Source organism: Populus alba, chromosome 11, assembly GCF_005239225.2.
Source record: "Populus alba chromosome 11, ASM523922v2, whole genome shotgun sequence".
NCBI classification, from domain to species: domain Eukaryota; kingdom Viridiplantae; phylum Streptophyta; class Magnoliopsida; order Malpighiales; family Salicaceae; genus Populus; species Populus alba.
In genome coordinates this window covers 19,302,676-19,329,183 of record NC_133294.1, presented here as the reverse complement: position 1 = coordinate 19,329,183, position 26,508 = coordinate 19,302,676, and the positions used below count along the sequence as shown (strand labels likewise).

At 32.9% G+C, this 26,508-nt stretch overlaps 3 protein-coding genes across 3 annotated transcripts; 2 read left to right on the top strand and 1 right to left on the bottom strand.

The window, feature by feature from the left end:
- Nucleotides 1-5,502: 5,502 nt before the first annotated feature.
- LOC118031404 (probable inactive poly [ADP-ribose] polymerase SRO3) lies at nucleotides 5,503-7,550 on the top strand. Its single transcript, XM_035035804.2, has 4 exons — nucleotides 5,503-6,534; nucleotides 6,656-6,897; nucleotides 6,977-7,095; nucleotides 7,187-7,550. Exons 1-4 carry the CDS (start codon nucleotides 5,603-5,605, stop codon nucleotides 7,286-7,288), a joined length of 1,395 nt encoding a protein of 464 aa, XP_034891695.1. The 5' UTR covers nucleotides 5,503-5,602; the 3' UTR covers nucleotides 7,289-7,550.
- A 4,866-nt stretch (nucleotides 7,551-12,416) lies between these two features.
- Nucleotides 12,417-13,079, bottom strand: LOC118031405 (large ribosomal subunit protein cL38). The gene has a single exon (XM_035035805.2). It carries the CDS (start codon nucleotides 12,918-12,920, stop codon nucleotides 12,555-12,557), a length of 366 nt encoding a protein of 121 aa, XP_034891696.1. The 5' UTR covers nucleotides 12,921-13,079; the 3' UTR covers nucleotides 12,417-12,554.
- Nucleotides 13,080-17,801: 4,722 nt separating this feature from the next.
- LOC118031402 (uncharacterized) lies at nucleotides 17,802-20,129 on the top strand. The gene is made up of 2 exons (XM_035035803.2): nucleotides 17,802-18,815; nucleotides 19,115-20,129. Exons 1-2 carry the CDS (start codon nucleotides 18,184-18,186, stop codon nucleotides 19,818-19,820), a joined length of 1,338 nt encoding a protein of 445 aa, XP_034891694.1. The 5' UTR covers nucleotides 17,802-18,183; the 3' UTR covers nucleotides 19,821-20,129.
- Nucleotides 20,130-26,508: the final 6,379 nt, after the last annotated feature.

Genomic DNA, 26,508 nt, shown 5'->3' with positions numbered 1-26,508 from the left:
TTATGCGATTTATTATTGTAAAGTTTTAATTTGCTCCGTTTATGGGATGTCTTGATTCACATCGGGATTTTGTCTTGTTAAAGTACTCTTCGTGTGCCTGGGGTGCACGTGAATTCCGAGTCCATTCCTGCGCATGATACAAGGCAGTTTTTTAAAGTAAATTTTTTTCTTGTTAAATTTTAAAAAAAAAAAAATAGTATTTTTTTATTATTTTAATATGCTGTATCAAAAATAAATTTTAAAAAAATAAAAAATATATTTTTTAATATTTTTTTCAATTAAAAAATACTTTCAAGATCAACTATTATCACATTAATGGTACTTGTAATCTTGTAACAGCATCTTGATGTGTTCTAGAATCAGATGTTCATCCCTCCCAGCCATTAACCACATGCATAAAATTCATGTCTTGGTTACAAACTCACATTTATGGCAACTCTACATTTTTTTTGGAATCTTCATTTTTTATTATTATTATAAACATAGATATTCAGTTTAGTTTATGAATACTTTAATTAATCACATGAATCTTAAAATTAACAATCATATAAGCTTCAAAGTGAATATAAGATTTGTAAAACTCGAACTAATAACCTTTTAAGAGTTAAGTTAGACATCTTATGATTTTTTTGTTTCTTTTCTTAACCTCTATAGAAATGTCATTTACTGCTCATAGACAACCCTATATATATATATATATATATATATATATATATATATATATATATATATATATATATATATATATATAATTTTAATTATATATAATTAATTAAGGTCACAGTTTAAATGGATCCCCGTAAAATTAAAAGATCATCAAAGCCTTTACCTGGATAACACATTCAAACAGAGAAATAAAATAACATCATTAGAGAGCAAATAAGGATCACGAAGGGGGGAAAGGTAAAAAGAATACTGAAAATGAAGATAAAGGGAAAGAAACCTGGGAAAAAGAAAGAAAAAAACAATAACAGAGAAAAAATAAATAAATAAATAAAGGCAAATCATCGCGCACTAATAGATGGACTAGAGAAATATAGATTAAATAAATAAGAATAGTAAAGAAAAGACACACGTGGGATTAATCATAAAAAAACAATAAAAACATGAAGAGAAATGCACACAACACATCAATCATCACGTGAGGAACAAATAAAAAAATACAAAAAGAGTACACGCAAAGGGAAAAATCAATGATGGTTGCTAGGGATAATAAGGATAATGAAAGCTAGGAAAAATCATCAGAAACGAATCAAGACACATAAAATATATCATAAACCGAATGATTTTTGCAAGAAAAAACCATTGCCTCGTCCACTCTCAAAGAAACCTGAACAACTAGAAGATTGTTCTTCAACAAAGCTAGTTAAAAAAAGGAAGAACAGCGGAAACGAGTGGCGGAAGAAAAAATGCCAGGAAAGTTACCAGCGGGCATTTAACGCTCCACATCAAAAAATCAAAACACCCTCCCAGACAAACACATCATCCTTCAGCCACCCCTAATGCAAAAAACGTAACCAAAATAAAAAAATATCTCTATGGAATTGTAATGATAGTTATAATTTAAAGTATTTTTTTATTTAGAAATACATTAAAATAACATGTTTTATTTTTAAAAAATATTTTTAAGATTAACACATAAAAGAATTAAAAATTTTAAAAAATTAAAAATTTTAAAAAAACACGATTAGAATTATATTTTAATACATATCATAAACAGTCAATTGATGAAAAAAAACATGAAACCCTCCCTCAGGCCTGCTATACATGGAAAAAGGTAGAAAAAAAAGCCTTATAATAATGACCAAAAAAGCCCAACCCAACATCCCACTAAGGAAGCCACAGTCAATATTCTTCAAACAGTGTCGTTTATAGTGAATTGTGGGACAAGAAATAGTTTAGCACGGTAAAAAAAAACAGTTATGTTTTAGTTTTTTTTATTAATAATATCCATTTGTTGGTGATAAGCATATGTGAACACATAACAATTATGCAAATAAGTTAAAAGTTGCTTTTTAATCTTATAGGTGTATAAACTTAATGTTTTATGTATATCTTTGAGTCTCGAGCACTCCATCATTTTCACCCTTTCCACGGGTTATTACACATGCAAACAACCATCTTCGGCTTCCTTCATCCAAGTTGAATTGATTCAAGCACAGTAGTATCTCCAGTTATCCAATACAACTTATAATCTATTTAAAAACATGATTAAAATTATTTTTTAAAATATTTTTTATTTAAAAATATATTAAAAATTAAAAAAAAATCATTTTTAATATCAGTATATCAAACTAACCTAAAAACACCATAAAAATATTAGTTTAAAGTAAAGAAAAAACAAAAAATTTTATTTTTTTTAAATATTTTTAAAATACAAAAACAAATAAAAACTTATTTTATAGATTTTTTTTATCCCACAACACCACCATAGTAGAAACTTCAATCCAGCTTAATCTACAACCTCGCAGGTTAGCAATAAAAACCAAATACAACATGAATAAGCATCGATGACAAAACAAAAACAACAACATGCTTTGCTCAATATATGCATTCATAGTCGAGATTTGATATACGATATGAGCATTGACAATTCCAAGTCTAGAAAGATGTTGGGATGTGTTAAATTTTTTTTTTTTAATGAAAACAATCATAATTTTTTATTTAATGATGGACTGTTTTATAATTTTTTAACCAGAGCTTTCCACCTACCTGTTCTGTACAGGGTTGACTGATAATCGGCTAAGATATGGAATATGTCTAGATTAGATTAAGAAGACGTTGTTCAGAATTTTTTTATTTGTCAAGTTATTGTTTTATTTATTTCCTAGCTAGGTTTTAAGATTTTAGTTTGATTTAGTTTTAATTTTAATAGTTAAGTCTAGCCTTTTTGTAAGTTATTTTTGAAAAAAAAAACAGTAAAGATTATATTTGTAAATTTTTTAGAGAAAAATATGTGTAATTGAATTATACATATATATATATGTATGTATGTATGTATGTATATTTGCATTAATGCTGCTATTGTTCTATTGTTAGAAAGAATCACACGAAATTGTCAATGGAAGAACGTAATTGAGCTCTTTAGGCTGACAATCAACTTACACGGCATTGAATTTTAAAGAAACAACCTCTCACGCAATTGTCAAGTATTATGTTAAACTCTAAACCGTCTGTGATTTATACCGTGTGTGCACCGAGTACCAAGATATATTCTAGCGTGGACTTGCATGGCAGAATTTCTCAGCTCTGAAGGCTTGGGATAGGGTATTGATATCTTTTTTTATTAGTTTATTTGTTATTTTCAAGGATAATAGAGGGTGGTGTAGTAATTTTACATTGATTTTAACAATACAGTTATTCTATCAACCTTGAGAAATAAATAGTTATAACCTTTGGTCCGAGGCACTATAGTCATTTTGTTTCTCATTGAATAATATAACTACTACATTACCTTTAATATCTATTTTTTAAGCCTCGGTTTTAGGGGTTTGGATGTAATTTCAATCTAATTTTTTTGTTATTGTTATTTAGTTCTAAGAACATTTTTTATTTTGTATGGAAAAACGATAAAATTATTAATGCATGCCTCACACGAGTGCGACTAACTTCAATAGTGTTGATCGTGTTTTCGCTGTATTATTTGATCTATCCCGACATCTTTTTTTTCTCTAGATTGTGTGTGCATGGTGGTTTGGTCGAGAATAACGTCGATTTGCTTTTTTTGTTTTCCATTTATTTTTCGAGTTGTGTGCCGGCCATGTAAAAAATTAATTAAACTAGCCATTCAATTTCCTTTTTCTTTTGATTCAGTTAATCTTTTCTTAATTTTAATTATTCCAATTGAATTTTATTTTTAATTTCATTCATGGCCATATGATTTCTTTATTTTTTTTATCAAACTTGATCCCTGCCTTTTTAATTGCTATTTATTTTGTATTGAGTCATTTTTTAATTATGATTTTTTATTCATTTTCTTAATTGAACAATTTCATCCCTAAACATTTAATTTCATATAATTTTTATGTTGAATTTAGTCATGATTCTTTTAATTGCTATTTTTTCATTGTTTTTTTTTTTTATTCACTTAGCTTAATATGTATTTTTTATTTTTATTATCTTTTATTAATTTTAATAAAAAAATTCAGTTGACAGAAGTGAATAAATATCTTATCTTGCGAGATCAAATATCTTGATCTTTGCCCATCTTCTCATTTTTCCACTTTATGTTTTAGTTAATACTAACAAAAAAAAATATATTTACATGGATAATTATTAGATGTTTGGGTAGATCTTTTGATTTACACTTATAATTTTTATCATGTAAAAAAAAATATCAAAATAGCATTTGTACTCGAGTTTTTTTCTAAAAAAAAAAATTATGGCCCGCTGTAAAATGCAAGTCATGTCAAATTTTTTTTTATTTTTCCTTTGATAAATTGTTTCCCCGCCTTCATTTTATTTGGGATGCTTTCTATAATTGATTTTTTTTCATGATTCTAACTTTTAATATTTGATTTGTTGCATATTCAGTCTTGTAAGATTTTACCATCATGGTTCTTCTTTTTTAACATTGGTTTTGTGATTATATATTTTTGAGTTTTTTTATACGAGTTTGTCTCGGTCTTACATGCTATTCTTTAATATAAGTTTTTTTTATAGAATTTTTTTGTATGTGCTTGATTTTTTAAGATATTATTTTAATTCATTTATTTTTTCTGGTATTATACAAATGAAATTTATTTTTCAAAATAAAAAATATTTCATTTTTAAATAATATTGTTGATGTATTCGATCTTGCATAATTGGGTGCGAGTTTATTAAGTCAGTTTTATTCTGTATTTATTTTTTAGGTCATGGATTTTCTAAAGTGTAAATTTATCTTTTATTGATTCAAGTGAAATTTCGAGTTCAATAAATGAACATAATTGGATGAATATCTCATATTGTATGATTGAATGTCTTATTCTATATTTATCTTTTATTTTTTTTTAATTTTTATTTTGGCTGTTATTAATTTTTTTTTATATATAAATGATTATAATTTATTTAACTAGATATTATATAAATTCTTAATTTATCCTTTATTTTTTTATTAAAAAACATATTAAAACAAATATTTTTTTTAAAAAAAGCCTCCAACAAAGTAAAAGTCAAATATACAGTATAAACTATAAAAGAAGAACCACGAAGCTAAAGTCAAATCCACAAGGCTGTCTAGAAATTCCACTTTTCCTTTGGGCCAAAGAAAACGAAAGCATAAAAAAACACCTCATTGTCGAGGTGGCAGTCATTAAACCATTTTCTCTAACTTAACTCGCAAGTCACCGCGCCCACATTCATCCACTGAGCGAACGTTACCCATACCTACCCTCAATGGCCACCCCACCCGCTCCCAAAAATACCCTTACAAAACAAAAAAAGTTACGCCGTTGCTGCCTTTATAAAAAAAAAATCAGCGGGGATATTTTAGTCAAGAAGATCCCGTCCACTAGATTAGAGATTGCTATAAAAATCCCGGGTTGACACAACGATGAGTTCTTGATCCTGCCATGCTCTCGTTGATTTCACAATCAACACCGGGAAAAAGCGAAAAGAGCCAATGGCAGAATCCATTAGGGTTAGCGTTCCACCACAATCACCATCACCTAACCCTAAAATCTGCTGCAATAGCGCAACAAATTGTTGCCCGACGCCATTAATTCTCGCAAATCTTGCCAATTTCACCAAGAGTGCAGCGCCGGCTAGGTTCATATACTTCAATCACGATGGATTGTGGATTGATTTTGAAAACGAGGTTTTGGAGTCTCTCAAGCCTGCTTTCTTGGACGGCAAGGCGGTGATTGAAATGTCGTTTCGTGAGTCAAGGTATCTGTTTGATTTTACGCGTATGTTGCAAATTGATTTTGATTCAGGGATTCAAAGATCAATCGCGTGGATTGATGTGAACGGGAAATGCTTTTTTCCTAAAATGTTTGTGCGTGAAGATTTTGGGGATAATCTAGAGGAGGAGAGATTGAGTAATCGTAAAATTGAAATCGAAGTCAATATCGATGGAAATTCAATTAAGCGAAAAAGAGAGGAATTTCGTGACAAAGAAGAGCCCGAGGTTACTTCGTCGAAGAAAGAAGAGGGTGGATTAAAACGGCAGCGTTTGGGGATGCGTGATGTGGGAAATTGTAGGTGGCTGGATACGAGGGTATTTAAAGAAGAAGAGAAGAGTTATTCACCTGTGAAGAATTATTTTTTGTCCGGTATGAAGAAAATTGATCCTGATGTTGTGATCACGGCAATCCATCAATGCACGCGTAAGGATCTTTCGGGGGAGGCTCGTCAAGAGGTCTTTTTAAAGCAGATTGAGATTACAAAGGCAGCCAGGGGTGTTTCTAATACAGTGTATGCTTGGTATGGCGCGCCTGCAAAGGAAGTCGAAAGTATCCTGGCTCATGGTTTTGGTGGACCTCGTAAGGTTTCTGCTAGTGAAACTTATGGTGTTGGTGTATATTTGTCTCCTTTTGGATTGTCTCATATGAGGTAATGCACTAATTGTGTTTTGTTGGAGTTCTTTCGTAGTCTTAGTAGATTTATTAGGTTTTCTGTTCCTTTTTTCCTTATGCCCTTTGATGATTTGAGTTTGTATGGGTTTTGTTTTCAGTGCCAAGTTTGCAGAGGCAGATGATAACGGCGAAAAACATATTATACTGTGTAGAGTTATATTAGGCAATGTTGAGAGAGTAGCGGCAGGGTCTCAACAGTATTATCCTTCTAGTATTGATTTTGATACTGGCACTGATGATCCCAAGAATCCCAAGTGGTATGTTGTTTGGTCGAGTGTTATGAACAGACATATTATCCCTGAGTGTGTTGTGAGCTTCAAATCTTCTATTAACGTGGCAGGTATATTCTGGTTTCCATAGGTGGTTCATTTTAGCGGTCAATTTTGTATAGTAATTTTATTGAAGCTGTTTTTTCTTAGGTCAAGTGGGAGGATCGACTCATACAAAGTATTCCCTTGAGAAATTGTTTTCAAAATTAAGGTGTTGGCTTCCTCCTGACAAAATTAAGGAAGTGGCCAAACTGTATGATGTGTATAGGGTAAGTAGGCTGATAGCAATTTTTATTGCATTATTGTCTAGTGTTTCCTAAGTGCTGGAGTCTAATTTTATACTGGTTTATTGTTTTCCAGGCTGGCAAGTTGACCAAAAATATTTTCATACGGCATTTGCGAGGTGTGGCGGGGGATTATGTTCTGTTATCTGCTATTCGGGAGATTCGTAGTTCAGAATAAGGTTTTCTGGGGTTTTGTGTTGTTTGGATATATTATTAGTGCTACTTTTAGAAAGGTGTATCAAAATGATAGAGCCACCTGCATTGTCATCTCACAGGATTACCGTAGTATCAGTGTTGAAAGATTATCATGTGAAACAACAAGAATTACTTGCAGTTTTTTTCTTTTTTCCAATATAAAGCAGCAACTTTGTTTTGGTTAAATGGTAAATATGCTTGCAATTTTTTTTGGATTATTTCAATACAACACTGATTTTTTTTTTTGTGGTCAGACATATTGAAACCTAGCGAATTGCATAAAGCTGCTATTATAATGTTGACATTGAGTAGTGTGTTGTAATTTTTATTGTATGCTAATGCATGCAAAGTAAGTTTCTGAGGGGAAATATCCACTTTCTGTTGCAAGAATAGTGTTGTTCCAGAATGCCTGGATGCATCTCTCTATTCTATATCGCACTATGATTTTATTTTTGGCATGGAATAATGTGGGAGTTCCTTTGACATGTTATATAATTTCATTTAAGAATTTCCAATACAACTACGATGAATTTGAATTTAAACATAACCACCCTTGTTTATATGTATTGGGATCTTTATTTTATTGAAGAAATATCTTCCATTTTGGATATTATTTGTCACTGTAACAAAAACATTAAAGGGAAAAATCTATTCCAGATGTCCTTGTCATATATCTTGTTAGTGGGCCAACAGTAAGTTATTTGCCTTATATTATTATCACCCCTACTTCAGAGGACCTTCATTAAAGATTACATGAAGTTTGTGGGCTCCCTTCTCCATAATCACTTGCATTTATATGTTGGTGCTTTTCCTTCCATAATATATGGGAAGAAATGAGATATGAAATACTGATTGTGTATTTGTCAGTGAATTACAGCCTGCTATTATCTTCGCTCAGCGTATGAAGATTCAGATGAACTGTGCATTTGGTTCCGTGAGTCTTTTGTTAAGAAGGTGAGATGCTCTGAAGCATAAAGTGTTTATGCAAGTGAGTTAATTGTTGTGGAATTGTGGATAGTGGACTCTCTCATTGTTTAAAGATAAATTATCTGCATTAAGGAATGTTGATTTTGGTGTCTAGAAACTAAAGTGGGAAGTTTTCATTTTAAGAGAGCAAGCTTATGCATGCTGTTTGAGATATATCCAGTGCATTATTTGCTTAGCAAGTTGGCATAAGTGATTCCAGAACTAGATTTCTCAGACACACAAGGAGTCCTAGTTTTTGCTCTTTCAGGTTTGCATATTCTTGCTCCTGCTTGCGAAGGAAATATTGGATCTTGCACAGGTAATTGAAATTTTCATAATAGTACACCTTGTAATCTAGTATTCTTTTTCATCAGTTTGTTTCTCGGGAATGTTATCAGTCTAATAAAATGAGATGAATAGTCAAATTTCTTTTTATTGTGTTCAGATCATGAGAAAGGCCAGGATGGATTGTCCAGTTTTGCCTGTCTTTGATTCATGTATCAGTGTTCCTGTTTTGTTCTGGTAGCTAGATTCTTATTCATCCATAGCTACCGGTTGATAATGGTTTTAACTGTATTTTCATGCTCTGCATGTGATAAATGCTTCCTTTTATATATGAGCATTTCTTCATTTTCTCCAAAGTTTCATATATTGGAGATGTTGTGCATAATGTTTAAAGTTTAGTGTGTTTCCAGAGAATCAGATAACTTCAAAGCAGGAATTGCTGCTAATGACACTTATTGTGGTTTATGCTTCTAGTTAGGCTACCAATGAAAAAATCACAGCTGGTTGCTGGGATGAAATGTTTCTTTTACACATTAATGCAACTCTGCTGACCTTAAAGAGTTTCTTTCAGTTTTTTGTTTTATTAGGTAGCATTTAGGACTACAGGATATGATTCATACAAACATATTTTGCATTTTTTAATTAACTGGAGATAGCAAGGATTAGGTGGTGTCCGTACGAATCAAGAGGAATTAATCTCAGTTGTTTCTTGCATCTTGTACTGCTGTTTGTTGTGCTATCGTGTTCCACTTCTATGAGATTTTATTATCTCATTGGCAATACTTATACACTCTTCTTATATCTAGTTGTCTTTTATTCTTCTACTGGAACTAGGAGAAATGAAATGATTTCTTGTCTATTTACCTGTGGTAGTCTTAGAGGAAGTTAGGAAAACTTTGCGAACATGATACAATTAAGAGACTTTATTAAGTGTTATGTATGAGGTAACATTACTGCATGATCTGTTTTTCAATATCTATAAAATCCCAAGTGCATACACAACTTCAACTCCGTAAAATTTGTTTCACAAGCTGTACTGTATTTCATATATTTTATCCCTGTTTCCGTTTTTTGTATATGCCAGCTATTCATCTTGACATTAAAGGGTCTCAATTGTATTCTAAGGGATGGACTCCATCTTCTGTTATATATGTTTTCTGTAGTTTCAAGAACTGGACCAGTAGGAACACTAAATCATTTACCAATTTTCCATAGTTGCATCGACTATGCCCTGTGTTAGGTGATTACTGATGTATCTAGGTGGATTGGTGATAAATTACCTGGAATGGTAAAGTTAGGTGTGGTTTTCTTTTTCCATCCCTTCATTATCCCTATCTCTACATATTCTGCTTTTGCCTCTCGCTGTGACAAGAATGCTCTGGCTCTTTCTCAATGAGCATTCAGATGCACTCCATGATAGGAACTCACATATATGATGGACAAGCATGTGTGTCCTCTGTATCCAAACATTGGATGTAGGTTTCATGCTGCATGGTTTGTGCAGGAGAGAAGCCTTGACCCATCTTCCACGAGTGTTCATTGGATAAAATATGTCACATGGTTTGTATCATCAAGGTTCATTGTTGGGAACTGACACATATACATTCTCCTGGTTACTTCAGAAACTTGACCTCCACTTGTTCTTCTGGTGTCAACCATGGTATATAGCTGTACTTCATGTAGGTTCTTATGTTAGTTTGATGATCTTAGGCACCAGCTTCCCCTGCTTTTGCTATTGCTTTCTTTGTTCTAGGGGGTGTTGTGTTTAAAGTTTATATTGTTGGGAGACCATGAAGGTGGTGAGGCGTTTCTCATTACCTATGAGCTTTTGAACATTGCTGGCATGTTCCGGTTTCCACTTGTTTCTTGCACTGCCACTTCTGCAGAAAATGCTAATTTGAACCCTGGTGTTGCTGGTAAGTTGTCATTCATGACTTCTTTTTGTTAACTTCTGCAAGGCTTTTCTTATCAGCTTGTGAAGCTACTTACAAGCATAGATTTGCAATTTGTTGTTGATACTGAGAGCAAATAAATCATATTATTGGGTGGTTTTGATGGAATGATCATTAAAGCGATGCCTTATTTCCTGTCACATTAAGTTTCTTTGGTACCTCGTGCAGTAGATGATTCCCCAGGATAATTTCTAGATCCAAAGCTAGTGGGAGAGTTGAATGCCGTTGTTTCTCCTCTTTAAACCTTAACTGTGAAAAAGATGGATTTGTTCCCGTCATCATTGGTGCCATTGAACTGTATTCAGCAATTGAGAGCCTGCAATAAGGCCTTTAGCATAATATTCTGGCAATTTCCTGTAATATATTCCTAACGTCCTGCAGAGCTTCCTCCATGACCATTGCTTGAAAAACTCGCAAGGGAACGTCATCTTTGACCAGTAACCTTCTTCGTATTTTCCTTCTTTTTTCATCAGTACAAATGTTATTATCTCCGGCTTGTTTTTACTTTGTTAAATACATGGAGGGTCTCCGGCTGTTCAATCTTGATATTATCCGAGAGCATTGGACCGGTGATCTGTCGTCAGCATTAACTACTTCCCCGGCAAGACAGCATTTTATTTTCTTTTCCATCCAAATTTGTTTTCAATCACTCTTTGAACGGTGTTTAACATTTTCAAAAATCTAAAATGCACTTTTTTCTTCTGAGGCCTTCTGCTCCTTAGTGTTATACTTGTGTTTTATTGCTATATCTTGAAAATGTGCCCCACGGTTTCTTTTATTGTATATCTTAACATGGAAACTTGGCAGGTTACGGGAAAATGCCATAGCATGAGCATATAATTACAGACTGCGTTCCGAGCCTTGTACAGAATCAATACAAGAAAAAATCCACCTAGAAACTGTTTGAAGCATGATTTACTTGACATAAAAGTTGTCTCAAAAGCATCATGTTGTCTGAGAAAGTATGTGCAGGGGACTTGCTAAGTTCCTTGAATAGCATAATTAATGCCTGCTAGCAGCTGGAGGATACAAGTAATCCCAACCTTCAACTTGTCTGGCTGGCAGGATGCTTGTCTGCTGCGCAACAATCGATGGCTATCAGCTCCCTTGGATTCAGCTGGCTTTGTTCAACTCGTTATGTTATCTCGCCATTATCTTGTGTTGTTCAAAGGTGCCATGCGCAGCTGGTGAAGAGCAACCTCGTGATGTGTAGAGTCATTTCTCTTGGGATAGTATCCCGCTTGACTAGTCGAGCAGTTCATAGAACAGTGTTGCCTTGTCTTTGACAAATAAATTCCGTTGCGTATAGAGAGTTATCGATTCTTAGGGATTTTTCATTAAATAAAAATAAAAGGTTAAACACTGAAGGATATGCTATCGTCACGTGTGGTTCAGAGTTTCATTCGACACAATCATATCTGCTTGCGGGCGTGCACCGACCACCGAGCGATGCACTCCCAGTTTCCCACAGAAACGACCGAGTTACCTTGTGAATTTACGATGGCACAAGCTAGCATTTGTCTTACTGGAAATGACTTGGCACTGCAGAATGTGTTTTATGCCTTGACAACATCAGCAAGAAAGAAAAATGTTTTCCATTTTCAATATATCAACCAAACCCTTACAGCTCATCTTTTGGCGAGCAAGATTGAGGATTCCCCGTGATTATACCTGTATCAGATTCGTGTTTGACGTCAGTTCTCACAGATTTCTGGCTACAAAAGGGTCAAACCTTGAGACCTTACAGGGGAAGAGGAGGCATGGAGGGCAGTTGAGGCTTTGAGTTACATGTTAATTGGCTAAAGACACGATTTTGAATGCTCAAAAGAGTCTCCGGGAGAAGGTAGCTTCGGGCTACTACTCACTTCGTCAAAATAATCAAATTACTAATTCAGAGAGACAATAAAATTATTAGTAGTAATAATTGCATTTCATTCTTTGGTTATTAAGACTCGGAAACACAATTAAAATTACATAAAAGCCGAAGCACCCATCACGAAATCTCCAATAACAACAGAACACGAGATAAAAACCACAAAGAAACAACTACCCACTTGTAACCGGTGCCTCTACTGCAGTAGTAGAAGGCAAATCAGCTCCGTCACCGTCACCGTCACCGTCACCAGAAGAAGAAACAAGAGTCCAATCAGGAGGTAGGGGAGGTAAAGGAGCATAAACAGTGCGCTTGCGCTTTATGTCCCATGGTTGACTCTTTCTTGGCCTTGTTTTCCTGTGATGTGCAGTTGCCTTCTTCTGTGGCCTTGAAGAACACTCTATCGACATCCCACCATGACCAAAACCAGTGCCTATTGGGACCGTTTTGAACTCGCCATTGACAGGCTTGAAAGACGGTGTAGTCGAGGGTTTGGGTGCCAACAGAATTGGAGAGCCAGATATGGAAGAGACTGACATTTTATTTTATTCCTCTGGGTATTTTCGTTCTCTTCTTCTTTCGCTATACGTAACAGAAAGGTGAGTGAGCAATGGCTGTGGCGGAGGCCTTGTCGTCCGCTCAAAACAAAAGCAGCGGAGCTCTCTGGACCCTTCAATTCAGATTGGGATATCATTTTCTGACTTCTCTACCATCCTTATCATTCTCTTTTCGGGCCTATATTTGGGCCTTCTCGAGCTACCACTTGATAAGGATATGGAAATACGATATTTAAAAATAAAAAAAATCTAAAGTGAGTGAAGTATACTTTAGTTTTTTTTAATATTATATATATATGAGATAAGAATTTTGTATACAGAAGAATAATGTAGATATTTTAGATTATTGCAAATAGTTGTTAAATCAACATGATTTTTTGCAAATCATGCAAGTTCACTAGTCTGATTCCCCCTCCCCTCCCTCCTCTTTCTTTCCATAACTTTCAATTTCAATCTATTTATTTTAAGAAAAAAGGAAATCAAACTGTTCATTTTTTTTATTTTATATTCAAATAATTCAATTTTATATTGTCTATTGATTATTTTAATTATCTGTCAACCTTTTGGTTAGAAGTTCTTTGAAAACAAAACATGTTTTATATTCTAGTAGTCTCATGAATTGTCTGGGCTCTTCTTAATTCCATCAATATTTTGAAATTTGAAAGATTGAATTTTTTGTTTCTTGATTCTTCTAAATCACACTCCTTGGTTTATGTTAGAAATTTCGTTACATTTTGATTATTTGACTCAGAGATACTTTTTTCTTTCTATATAATCAAGAGATGCTTGGCAGGAGGTTAAAAATTCAAAGATAAAATGTTAAGAGAATAAGATTTGATGATTAATTGTGGGGAGGGAGTAAAAACACTATATATTAAAAGATAAAATGCTAATGAATTTTGGTAGAAATTAAAAAAAAAATGACTTGATTTTCTAATAAGACACATTTGGGATCGATTTAATACCGAAGTTTAGAAAAACCAATGTCATATTTTTTACTTGAAATTAAAATTAATTTTTTTTTTATATATTTTGAATTATTTTCGATACATTGATTTTAAAAATAATTTTTAAAAAATAAAAAAAATATTATCTTAATATATTTCATCACAAAAAATATTTTAAAAAACAATTATAACTACATTTCAAAACAATCTCTTGAGTAGATCATTTCTATCACAAAGTTTTTCTGAACTTTGGTAATTGATGTCATTACCACCAATACGACAGCATTGACTTTGTAAAATTTCTAAAGATTTAACTTTCTAAAATTTATCGAGATCATGACAGTCACCTTTTTTTACTGCGAAGAATTGCTAGGCTTATGTCAGTTTGGCACGTTGACGCAGCAGCTAGAAGGGCTACATCTTTTTCCTCACTTTTGTATAAAAAATAATTGGAGTCACTTATTAATTTCCATCAGGCTTTTGTATTAATGTTTTTATAGTTGAGTTTGATGATATGCTCCAACAGCATGTATTATTTCTCCATGTATAATTATATAAAATCCTGCATCATGCAGTGAAAATAATGAACCTTGTTTTAAAATGAACAAAGCCTGACAATTGCTTTTAATCTTAGAAGATGTTAATTTTTACATTATCGTTCGTTAATGTTCTTTGCAGATGTCTATAATGTGGTGCGAACAATCTACCAGGTAATTTAACCAAACAAGTACGTAGACCAATGTTTTCAATTTGTATTTTACACTGTGAAATTATTATTTTACCCCTATTCAACATAACTGAGAGAAGAATAGTTCGGTAATTTTATAAGGATTTGAATGTCAACGTCAAGTTCACAAGGGTCACCATGATAATTTTATAATTTAATGTTATTGTTCAGTTACTTAATTGTCATTGAAAGTTATTGTCGTTTAATTTTTTAAGGGGTATTCTCGGTTTTTTACATTTTTTAGATACTCAAATTGTTAAATCAACCCTGAAATCAATTTTTATAAGCTTTGCAATAAGGGGTGTTTTTGTCGTTTCATGTATGGTTTTATGTTATCGTTAAGTTGGATTGGGGGTAACTTTTTTTTTTAATTTAAAAAATATAATGAAAAAAAGAAGTTGTGAGTGTCTACCACGCACGCGCCAACGTGTTGGCCAACTCTATGTTATTTAAGCAACGCGTGAGCTACCTTCTAGTGGAAGAACACCAGCTCCTGCCACGATGTTTGAAGCTACACAACGCCTTTTACCATCAGGGACGAAGCATGTGGTATTTTGAAGGACGACTAGGCTCCTAGAATCCCTTTCTTTTTGTTTCCTCTTGTCTCTCTCGTCTACATTAAATTACGTGTTGGCCATTAAAAAAATCAATTTTATCCTTTTATTTTATGACATTTCATATTTGATCCTCAATGTTTTGATTTATAAATTTGATTATTAGCTCTTTCATCAGATTTTAATATATTTTCAATTTTATCCTTGGATATATAATCCTGGTTTTTAATTTATTCAAGTCTGGTCCCTGTTCTCTTGATTTTTTTTTTGTTTTGGATTCTTTTATGGATTTAATCTTTCTTTTCAATTTTATTTGTAAATTATGATTTTGGTGATATTTAAAGTTAGATCCTCAGTATTTTGATTTCAAATTTTGATTATCCACCGTTTTATAAAAATAGATTTTACAATTTCACCTTTGAATCCATAATCTTGAATCCGTTCTTTTTATATTTTTATTTTGGATTCTTTTGTTAATTTCAATTTTCTTTTTAATTTTACCATTCAATTCAAGGTTTTGTGACATTCAAGGTTAGGCCCTCGGTGTTTTGATTTAAAATTATGATTCTTAACCTTTTTATCAAATTTTATTTTAATTTATTTTTTTTAATCTCGTAAAAAAAACAGGGATAACATCATTTTGAAAAAAATAATGGAAAATAGTCAATGATTTATGATTCGGTGTTGACCAAGCTTGCCACGGGATGACTATGTCACAAGTTAACCTATGTTTTTGATCATTCACAATGAGTCAATTTTCTTCAAATTTATTATGAAACTTGAGCCGCTCTAAGTTCCGGGTTCACTCATTGTTTTATTTTCTATTAGATTATCATGTTCACGTGATTTTTCTTGCAAGTTTTGACAATCTCGTGTAGATTTGCTGATGCTATATGTTCTTGGACTTATTTTTGTCAACTAATTTTCTTTTATGATTCCATCCTTATACGTTTGAATTATTTATTGGGGGTTGGAAATCATTTTTAATTTTTTTTATAGTGTAAGGTCATGGATTTCCTCTCTTCTTTAAAATACATTAATAACGCTTGATTATCACTTTTTCATGTTATAGAAAATTTAATCCGGTCTACAATGAAACATGAACCACTTATCTAGTTTATAGCTAAAACAAATGACAAGATATTATAAAAATAAAAGAAAGTATAATTATCTTAATTACATAGATAAAAAAAAATCCACTTTAATTAAAATCAAACTTCAATTGAAGTATATTCTCACACAAAGATAAATTTAATAATATATTTTAATATTTTATTTCAAATATAACAATCATAACAAGTTTGGAATTAAATTCAACTCTACAATCTTACTCATGTCGCAAAGCAATCACACACATACACACACAAACTTAAAATCGAAGCAATGATAGATTTATGAGGTGTCGATGGCATTGTAACGTCCTAGCACCACAGGCACAGACAAACAGAAAAAAAAAAAAAAAAAGATAAATAAATGAATTGACATCTATGTTCTGTCGTTGTACTGTTCTAGATTCATAACAATAATTTGGCCACCTTTACCCCTCCCTCATTTTTCAACCAATCCCCAAATTGAGCATCTGCTGCCCCCTTTTCTTCCATGTTTCAACTATTTCCTGCTTTAACAATTCATCACCAATGACACAACTATGACATGATACGGGTCGTCCAACAACACCTCTCATGGCCGGATCATGCCTGTCACCGTGACTCCGTGGCCCAACCCCTCTCAAAGTCACAGGTGGCATATCCATCCCCCTCCTGCCACGTGTCCTCGTTTCATGTCTCGTCACCGTCACCCCACGCCCCATCACCACCACTCCCATCCACCTAACAAGACACATCCAACGGTCTCAGATAGAAGTAGGACCCACTCGACTCTCTCCTCAGGTTAATAAATTACCTCATCCCTCACTGTACAGGCCCCACGTGTGGAAGCGAGACCCACATAGTATCCCGCTGGAGTATAGTATCAGGCCTTCAAAGTCTCCTCATCGAGGTAGGAGTATACCTATTTATTTTTATGTTTTAAAAATATTTTAATTTTATATTTTAAATTAATATATTTTAAAATTATTTTGATATATTAATATTAAAAGTAATTTTTTAAAAATAAAAAAAAATATTATTTTAATATAACAATTTAAAAAATAACCACAATTTTACCCATGCTATCACATCTGATCCCTAGGCGTTGATTATTCCTACATACAATCCCGGTAATTGTTTTCTTTCTTTGTACTAATACTATCTTTAAATTAGCAATTTTAATATAGATAATTTTATGTTTTTTTAAAAAAAATTTAATTTTTTTTTATATGATAATATTAAAAATAAAATTTTAAAAATAAAAAATTATTTTAATAAACTTATAATTAAAAAATACTTTGAATTCTAACCCCCGGCAATAACAAGAGGCATTTCGGTCATTAAAACAGAAACTTTAAATTAAAAAAAAGAATGGAGCCTACATCGTAGTTGGTCATGTCAGGTTATAGATGGGGGAGGGAGAGGGGGAGAGAGAGAGAGAGAGAGAGAGAGAGAGAAAGTCACTCCAATTGATAGATAGATAGCGTCAGCTTCGATCTGACTGGCAATAATCGCCAGCCTGTACACAGCTGTCTTCCTCCACAGCACACTTCTCAACCAATATCTTCTCCCTACTAGTCTCTCTCTAAATATTTTTCTTCTCTATCTACTACTGCCCCTAGAAAGAGAAACTACTAGCGATAGAAAGAGAGCTGCTTGGTTCTCCCTGCTAGAACCATTAACAGAAGGAATTATCGACAGTGCAACCAGTGATGTATGCGCATTGCGCACCCTCTCTCTTCAGTCTGCGCATACCCCCATTTATTCCAGCCTGTTTCTGTTAGCCACTAATCTCCTCTTCATCATTTCTCTCAAGTTCTCCTCCGCAGACTTTAAAGCCTAAAACCTAAGCCTCTTACTAACACGCCCAAAGGCACAAAAGTTTCTATTTCTTTACAGAGCTGAAAGGGCTGAAGAACCGTAAAAATAATGGATCCCTGCCCTTTCGTGCGCATAACTGTAGGAAATCTCGCTCTTAAAATCCCCGTCGCTTCGAAACCTGCACGCTCTGTCGTTCACCCTTCATCCTCGCCCTGCTTTTGCAAAATCAAACTCAAGAACTTCCCTCTTCAAACGGCCGTCATTCCCTACATTCCACCAGACAACACCCAATTTCCTGAAGGCCAGCACCAAACTCTAGCTGCCACTTTCCACCTATGCAAGTCCGATCTCGACCGGCTCGTTACCAAATCTATTTTCACTAACAAGCTCCACGTCAAAATCTCTATCTACACTGGCCGCCGCGGCAACACTTGTGGAGTGAACTCAGGGAGGTTGTTAGGGAAAGTCTCAGTACCTCTGGATCTTGCGGGAACGGAATCTAGAGGGGTTGTGTTTCATAATGGATGGATTTCTGTTGGAAAAGAGTGTCTTAAAGGTTCCTCCGCTCAATTTCATTTGAATGTCAGAGCTGAGCCTGATCCAAGGTTCGTGTTTCAATTTGATGGAGAACCTGAGTGCAGTCCCCAAGTGTTTCAGATCCAAGGCAATATTAGGCAGCCAGTTTTTACTTGTAAATTCAGCTTAAGAACCACCACCGGTGACCGCAATCAGAGATCCAGGTTAGTCAGTTTCAAATGTTAAAAAAGTTATTTTTAGTGATTCTTCATGTTTTATTCTTGCCCTCGGAAGCTTCTAGTAAAACCAATTAATGTAGTAATGTGATAACTTTCGAGAAGAGTAAAGTGATTTGCTAATCTTTTAATCCAAGTTATAACACAACCAGAAGCTGCTCAAAGTAAAAGCGCGCGAGATCTTTTTTATTTTATTTTATTTTAAATTGATTACATATCTTCAATTTATCATCTTTTTGTAGATTCTCCTTTGCTTGTTTAGTTGATTAAATTCATGTCTTTCTCAGATCATTGCAAGGGGAGCCCAACAGCTCAAGGAGCTGGCTAAGCTCTTTTGGGAGCGAAAGAGAGAGACCTCTAAAAGAACGAAAAGGCTGGTCAATAACAGTCCACGACTTATCTGGCTCACCAGTAGCCGCAGCTTCAATGGTTACTCCATTTGTCCCCTCACCCGGTTCGGACAGGGTTAGCCGCTCCAACCCTGGCTCGTGGCTCATCCTCCGCCCCGGAGACGGTACCTGGAAACCCTGGGGTCGGCTCGAGGCTTGGCGCGAGCGAGGGTCGTCTGATGGGCTTGGCTACCGTTTTGAACTAATCCCTGATACAAAGGGTAGCATGAGCGCAGCCAGTATTGTATTAGCAGAGAGCACACTAAGTTCGCACAAAGGAGGCAAGTTTGTAATTGATTTAGGAGCTGGCTCAAACGGACGAGCCACGTCCCCTGTGGGCAGCCCAAGGGGTAGTGGCGATTACGGCCATGGATTGTGGCCTTATTGCATGTACAGAGGGTTTGTTATGTCAGCTAGCGTGGACGGAGAAGGAAAGTGCAGCAAACCTGGCGTGGAAGTGAGTGTGCAGCACGTGAACTGTACTGAAGATGCAGCTGCTTTCGTGGCATTATCAGCAGCCGTTGATCTGAGTATGGATGCTTGTCAGCTTTTCTCACAACGGCTAAGAAAGGAGCTGTGTCAAGATCAGGATTTGCTTGGCTGACATCGACGCTGATTCTGGGGTTCTTTGAGCTTTTTGGGGGCCTTTTACGTCGTCGTTTTGTGAATTTTTTTTTTCCTGGGCGGATGGATATTTTAATATTTTCCATCGCGCTGAGGGGAGGTTTTTACCGCGACTAACAAACAATGAACAGACGTTGTACAGGGGAGAGATTAGACAGGCACGCTTTGTTTTTTTTATTCGTGTGGCTTTTTCCGGTTATTTTCCTCTTTTTTTTTTTGTTTTCTTCTTTCAATTTTTTAAACTAGATGTAACAATTTATCGAAATGTCAATTGTTTTGTTGGCAACCAGCTGAGTGTAAGTTAAGATCGAAAAGCGGGAGGTTGTTGGGGTTTGGGCAAGGGAGGGAAGTGCTATGCGTGCACGTAATGACAGAGTACTGTTATTTAATTCAGTACGAAAGAAAGGATTAAAAAAGAAAAATCGTGGATGATAGCTGTAATGCGCTTCCGAATTTTAATATTTGGCGAGGCATCATTGAGAATCATGTTTGGTATTTGACTTAATATGTGGCTCTGCCTGCTCTCGCTCTTAATTATTACGGTAATTATCTGGCTTGTGCGAGGAGGCATGTTTTCTCAAGCCCAAGTTTCCCATGTAGAAAAAACCGAATCCTATGGTCGCACGAGCCGTCTCGACTATTACTATACATTAAATAAACTTGGAAAGTGCGTGGTAGGGGCGGTGAGAGAGGACATGACTTCATGGCGCGTGCATGCTTTGCCCCAGTTGAACTTCGGTCGTGGCAAGTGTTGTTTCCAGGGGGACCATTCATAGCCTTTCCGACACTGGCAGGCAGGAAAAACAAAAAAAATTGTGGTAAAAACATGTTCCTGCGGCAAGTGGGCAGGCAGCGGTGGTGCCGAACAGGCTAGGATCAAGCCAAGTGATGGAATTGCAGAGCTCATTTTTTGGACTAGGCCCATTGCAGGACTTCTCTTTTTGGGCGTGGGACTCGAAAATTAGGCGTCACGTTCACGTCTTTGGGGTTTTTAATAAGTAGAAACTGTCGTGGCTTTTGCTGGGAATTCAAGTGCGAGAATGCGGAGGGAAAACATTGTTAGGCTGGCCTGAGGTGCCTAACTGTGACACATGACTTGCTAGGAGGATGTAGAGGGGGACCGAAAATTAAATATTGCTATTTGCTAGTGTAAGAAATCAAAGACTCGGAGTTCGTGCCCATCAGTATATTGCTATTGGCACTCCTCTAGTTGCTAATGGAACACTCGTTAATTTGCTAATTCGTTATTTAATAACAAGAATAACAACATCATATATTCCACCGCTAGATCAACGGCCATTTGCTGATCTCAATGCTCCATTTATTTATTTATTTCATGCAATACCCATGATGTATTTTACAATAAGATATACATTCCCCAAAAAGGGTGAAATGCATGATTACAAAAAAAATATTATACATTAAAAAGTGCATTCCTTTCGATGATTAAAAAAAATAATTCTAACATCAAGGAATGTAGCTTAACTAATCAAATCCTAATTTACTTTTTAGAAATCACCGGTTCGAGTTTTATAAATCTCAGAATCAATAGAAGCTTACATGGTCGTTAATTTTAGAACTTGTAAAATTAGTTAAAATACACACAAGCTAGTCCGAACATCCATATTAATAAAATAAAATATAATAATAATTCCTCTCAATATCCACTCCATGTTTGTAGATGAAGCACTCCGATTAAAAAATTAATGTAAATATCTTGCACTGACAATATAGCAATGCTTTATTTGTACACCTTCGCACAGAAAAATGGAGGTGATAATTATACTAGGAATGTAATTTATTTTTTTCTTATTCTCGATAGTCAAGGGTTATTGTATTTTGCTGCACGTATTTTTGTCAAATCTGAAGTATATTATGTATAGTACAATAGACCATGGTATCTCCTGTAGATAGATAAATGTAGTATTAAGTTGAACAAATATCTTACGAGTTATAAATATTATATTAAATAAATATATTACAAGGATGAACAAGTAGCTTGCAGTCTGATAAGGAAGTACCTGGTGTTTTTTTTATTTAAGATTAAGAGTTCGATTGATGTAAGATATTAAATTATTTATAAAGGATAATATGTGATTTTAGGTTTTTTTTTTTATTATTTTTTAAAATTGTTTTTATATTCTGATGATAAAAATAAAATTTTAAAAATAATAAAAATATTATTTTGATTGATTTTTAGGTAGAAAATATTTTTTAAGAATTATTTTTACAAGTTCATAAAGAATTTGTTTTTATTTTTCTCACAAATTTGGTAGCCTGGCGGCCATGACCGGTGGGATAAGGCACCAGGTCAAGGGCACGAGAGAAATGCACAATCTTTCATTTTGCTGGTGGCTTCCAGTGCTTGTGGAAATCCAAGCTTTTGACCGGTGAACTTCTTACTGGCCAGTTGAAGAAATAGAATGTGATTTTTTATATGAGACTAGTCAGTGCACTTTATTATACCGCGAGTATAATTTTATGTTAATTTGCAACTCAAAAGAAAAGGAAAAAAAAACCATTGGCATTGTGGATACCTTTTTTTATATATTAACTTTTTTTTTTAATTACATATTCAAAAGATGATATTTTGTATTTGATAAAATAATTAATAAATATATATCAGTAAATAATAAAAAATACATTTTTTTCTTAAAAAATAATTCTCAGTAAATCATCAAATATTGTTCACTGATCAATGAAATATTGGTCTAACGGTTAAAACATTACTATACTCCTATAAATATGAGAATACAAATTTGATTTTCGAGAAATGGACTTATTAGAAGGGACAATCATAAACCCGAATAAGACTAGTTTTCATCTTTTAAAAGAATATAAAGATACCCAGGTAATAATCAAAAAAATAAAAAAGTCATCCTCTGATTTTTATATTTTAACAACAATGTGTTTTTCTTCTAAAATTACTACTAACATTATAATATTTATACAATTTATTATTTAAAGGTGTCCTTGTTTCGACGAAATCCAAGTGCACGAAAGATATTTAGTTCTTTAATGAGAACTAAATTTCTTATCAAAGACTAGAATGGCATTAAAGACACCACTTCCACGAAGTTCTGGTGGGAGCTTCATTTAAATGATCTAAAAAATGGATTGCGATTTATTTTAAATTTATAGCGTGTTTTTGTTAAAAGATATACTTGGAGGAAAAGTTTGATGTGCTTTTCATGTCTTAGATATTCTTGTTTATAATACTTCAATCTAATATTTTAAGGGAGTGAAAGGGATAAGTACGCTTCTAAACATCTCCTTTCATGCTCTTTATAGCATTTATATCCAAACATATCTTCTAGTATTTAATTACTTCTAGTTATTCTACCGAATTGGAATATTTTTTTAGTAAAAAATATATATATATATATATATATATATATATATATATATATATAGACTTGTCCTACACGTTCTTTGATAGCAAAGATATATAAAAAATAAAGAAAAAAAATTAAAAATTAAAATATCAAATTTAAAAAATCTAAAATAATTAAAATTAATATACCAAACCCTCGAATCGAGTCATAAATCTGATTGGTTTTAATAATTTTTTATTTTTAAAATTATTTTTTATTTAATTATACACCAATAAGGTGCATCAAACATTTAAAAAAACATTCAAGGGGTTAAAAATACATAAAAAAATTAAAAAAACAAATAGGGCATATTTAATCAAATAATATTCTATAAAAAAACACCATGAAAAATTGTTGATTTTTTTTAAAGAATTCCAGCAATTTTTTTTATATAAAAAACTAAAATTGTAGGATGGAATTAGAAGGAAGAAAACTAAAATGATAAAAAAATAATAATTCAATGGTCAAAGAAAAAAAACCCAGGCATGTGAGCCTGGTCTCGGTTGCCCGTCACGCCTGAGCTGGCTTGATTTTTTCTCCTTTTAAAGGGTAGATGACAAGTTGGTTGTCATTTAAAAAAAATAAAAAAAATAAACCAGCTACCTGTAAACCATCCCTCTTCAAATCCCGGCCACATAATTTTACTTGAATACTGTGTCATAAATTTTGAAAACACCACCATATTCTTTACATTTTTCATTTTGATCTTCTATTTTTTAGTTTTTAATTTGTTTAACAATTTTAGCTTATCTAGTCTTTAATTAGGTCCTTAAAGGGCAAAATTAAAAAAAAGGATGAAAAGAAAACTTATAGGCATAGTGAATCCACAATATTTCTATATATCCAAAAGAGTATTGTTAATAGTGTGAATTTAAATTTATACTGAAAAAAAATATGAATTTTATTGAAAAAATATTCCGTATCATTAAGGCAGCTGCCGCCAATGAAAGAAATTGAATGAGATTACAGGTGTTAACGGGCTGGTCTTGGCTCAGGCTTGATTTTTTTTTAAGTCCGGGCCCATATAGGCCTGGCTACTCAAATAGAAGCTATGCCCGAGCCAAGCCCAAAATGACCCGTGGGCCTTAAAAAATATTAATAAACAATCATTATTATTATTTTTTATTGAAAGTTTGTTTTGCTTAAGTTCTGATTTAAAAACCTTTCCTTTAATAAAAGAAAATATTTTTTTTGTCAAGATAAAAAAAAAGGATATGAATGACGAGGATAAGTCTTCTAAGAAATGCATTTTTTTTTTAAATCATTTTTTATATATAAATTCTTATTTTAGTCACTTTAAATTGTTTATTCAAGTACATGACTCAGTTCGTGCGCTTGCAGAATTGAAACACTGCGGAAAACCTAGAATTTGGTTTCCATCTCGCTCGCAACAGTTAAGCCATACCTTCCAAGAAATGTAGCAGCACCAGACTACTTTAGGTTACTTTAGTCACTTTTATTTTTTTTTAATTTTTTTATATATGATAATGTTAAAAATAAATTTTAAAAACATTGTTATAATACATTTCAAACTATAATTATTTTAGAAAATAAACATTACTATATTTTTAAATACTCCTGAATTCTCTACCTGTTTGAAGAATATGATTGTGGTTATTTTTTAAAGTAGTTTTCACTCATAAACATATCAAAATAATATTTTTTTATTTTAAAAAAATTATGTTTGATATCAACGCATTAAAATGATAAAAAAACACCAAAAATATATTAATAAAAAATATATAAAAAATTAAATTTATTCAAAAAAATTTTTAAAACACAAAAACAAACAATAACGGTAACTTTCCATACATAACTCAACGCAAATTATTGGCCTGCTTTCCTTATAGAATTTCGAACCACCACACCACAAGATGTATTAAACTCATACAAGATGCTATCAATCAAATCCATCCCATTTTGATGAAAACAACAACAACACCAACAAACGGTCCTCAAAGTGCTTTTATCCATAGTAGCAGAGGGAACCTTTGGTGGCGGAGACAGTAGAGAGTGTGGATTGTTTTGGCGAGAGAAGGATATGTGGAGATCTCAATCTGATGATCTTGTAATTGTTTTGAGAAAGGGACAATGAAAGTTAAAAAGTGAAGAGTGAAGTCGAATCAAAGGAGTGGATGTTATATAAGTCGACCCTGTATTTGCGTTTCATAAAAAAATAATAAAAAAAAAACTAATAAATTTTTTATTAACAGTTAAGCAAAAAAATAAAATAAAAATCAAAGAACAATAATCAAATTTAAAAAATACATGAAAAATTAAAATTAAAGAACTAAAAAAAAAAATTACACTTACTCAAGAGGACAAGGTACCTAAAAAAAAATGTAATAAGAAAGGACGAGCATTTTCATCACAAGGAATAGATTGAAAAGAAAAATAACCCCAATAAAAAATAAAATAAAAAAAGAAATTAAGGATCAAATTAAAAACAATAAATTTGGACTGGAGGGTGAAATTGTAAAAATCAACTTTTATAAAAAGATCAAGTAAAAAAAAAAAATCAAAAATCAAAAGAATAAAAATCAAATTGAAAAAGTATAATATATCACAAAATGAGATTAATGACTAAATTGAAAGGAAATAAACCTCCAATTAAAAAATTAAGGACAAAATTAAGAAATAAAAAAAGAACCAAAGCACAAGTACCAAAAACAAAGAAGACCTATTTGTATTTTTTCTGGGAGGAAAAAAAAATAATAATAAGAAAAAGTCTGCTTATGATAAATTACCAAATCGTTGAATAGACACGCTGCACCAAATAAAAGTTGACATAGCAACACGTCTAACTACATAGTGGCTGGGTAGCTTGAACTACTGAGAGCATTCACACATGCTGCCTAGAGTGTAGTCGTGTCGCTCATGTGGTGACACATGTAAATCATGTACCAATAATTTTTTAAAATTTATTATTATTTTATCATGGTTAGATACAACAATACTTTTGACAAAAAGAGTAAAATAACAAAAAAATCAACTTGAAAATACATTCATAACCCTTGACCGAAAGCTTCAGTTTTTTGATTTAAGAGACATTTTAGTAATTTAACTTGTACACTAAAATTTAAAAAAACCTATAACAACCCTAAACTAAAAGCTTATAATTTTTGGTTCCAGATTCATTTAAATATTTTTAATGTTCATAAAAAGATAAAAAAAAAATCCTAATACCCTCCTAAGCAAGAGAAAAAATATATATTTTACTAATGTAATCAACAATAAAACAACTATTCCTATCCCCTTGCATTTTAGTATATTATAGTTACAAGTAAGATTTTT

Excerpts from the sequence above, each read along its gene's own strand:
- LOC118031402 (XM_035035803.2), top strand. The coding sequence starts at position 18,184 with ATGGATCCCTGCCCTTTCGTGCGCATAACTGTAGGAAATCTCGCTCTT. Across the intron at positions 18,816-19,114 it reads GACCGCAATCAGAGATCCAG|ATCATTGCAAGGGGAGCCCA; the intron begins GTTAGTCAGTTT and ends TGTCTTTCTCAG.
- LOC118031404 (XM_035035804.2), top strand. The coding sequence starts at position 5,603 with ATGGCAGAATCCATTAGGGTTAGCGTTCCACCACAATCACCATCACCT. Across the intron at positions 6,535-6,655 it reads TTTGGATTGTCTCATATGAG|TGCCAAGTTTGCAGAGGCAG; the intron begins GTAATGCACTAA and ends TTTTGTTTTCAG. Across the intron at positions 6,898-6,976 it reads ATCTTCTATTAACGTGGCAG|GTCAAGTGGGAGGATCGACT; the intron begins GTATATTCTGGT and ends GTTTTTTCTTAG.
- LOC118031405 (XM_035035805.2), bottom strand. The coding sequence starts at position 12,920 with ATGTCAGTCTCTTCCATATCTGGCTCTCCAATTCTGTTGGCACCCAAA.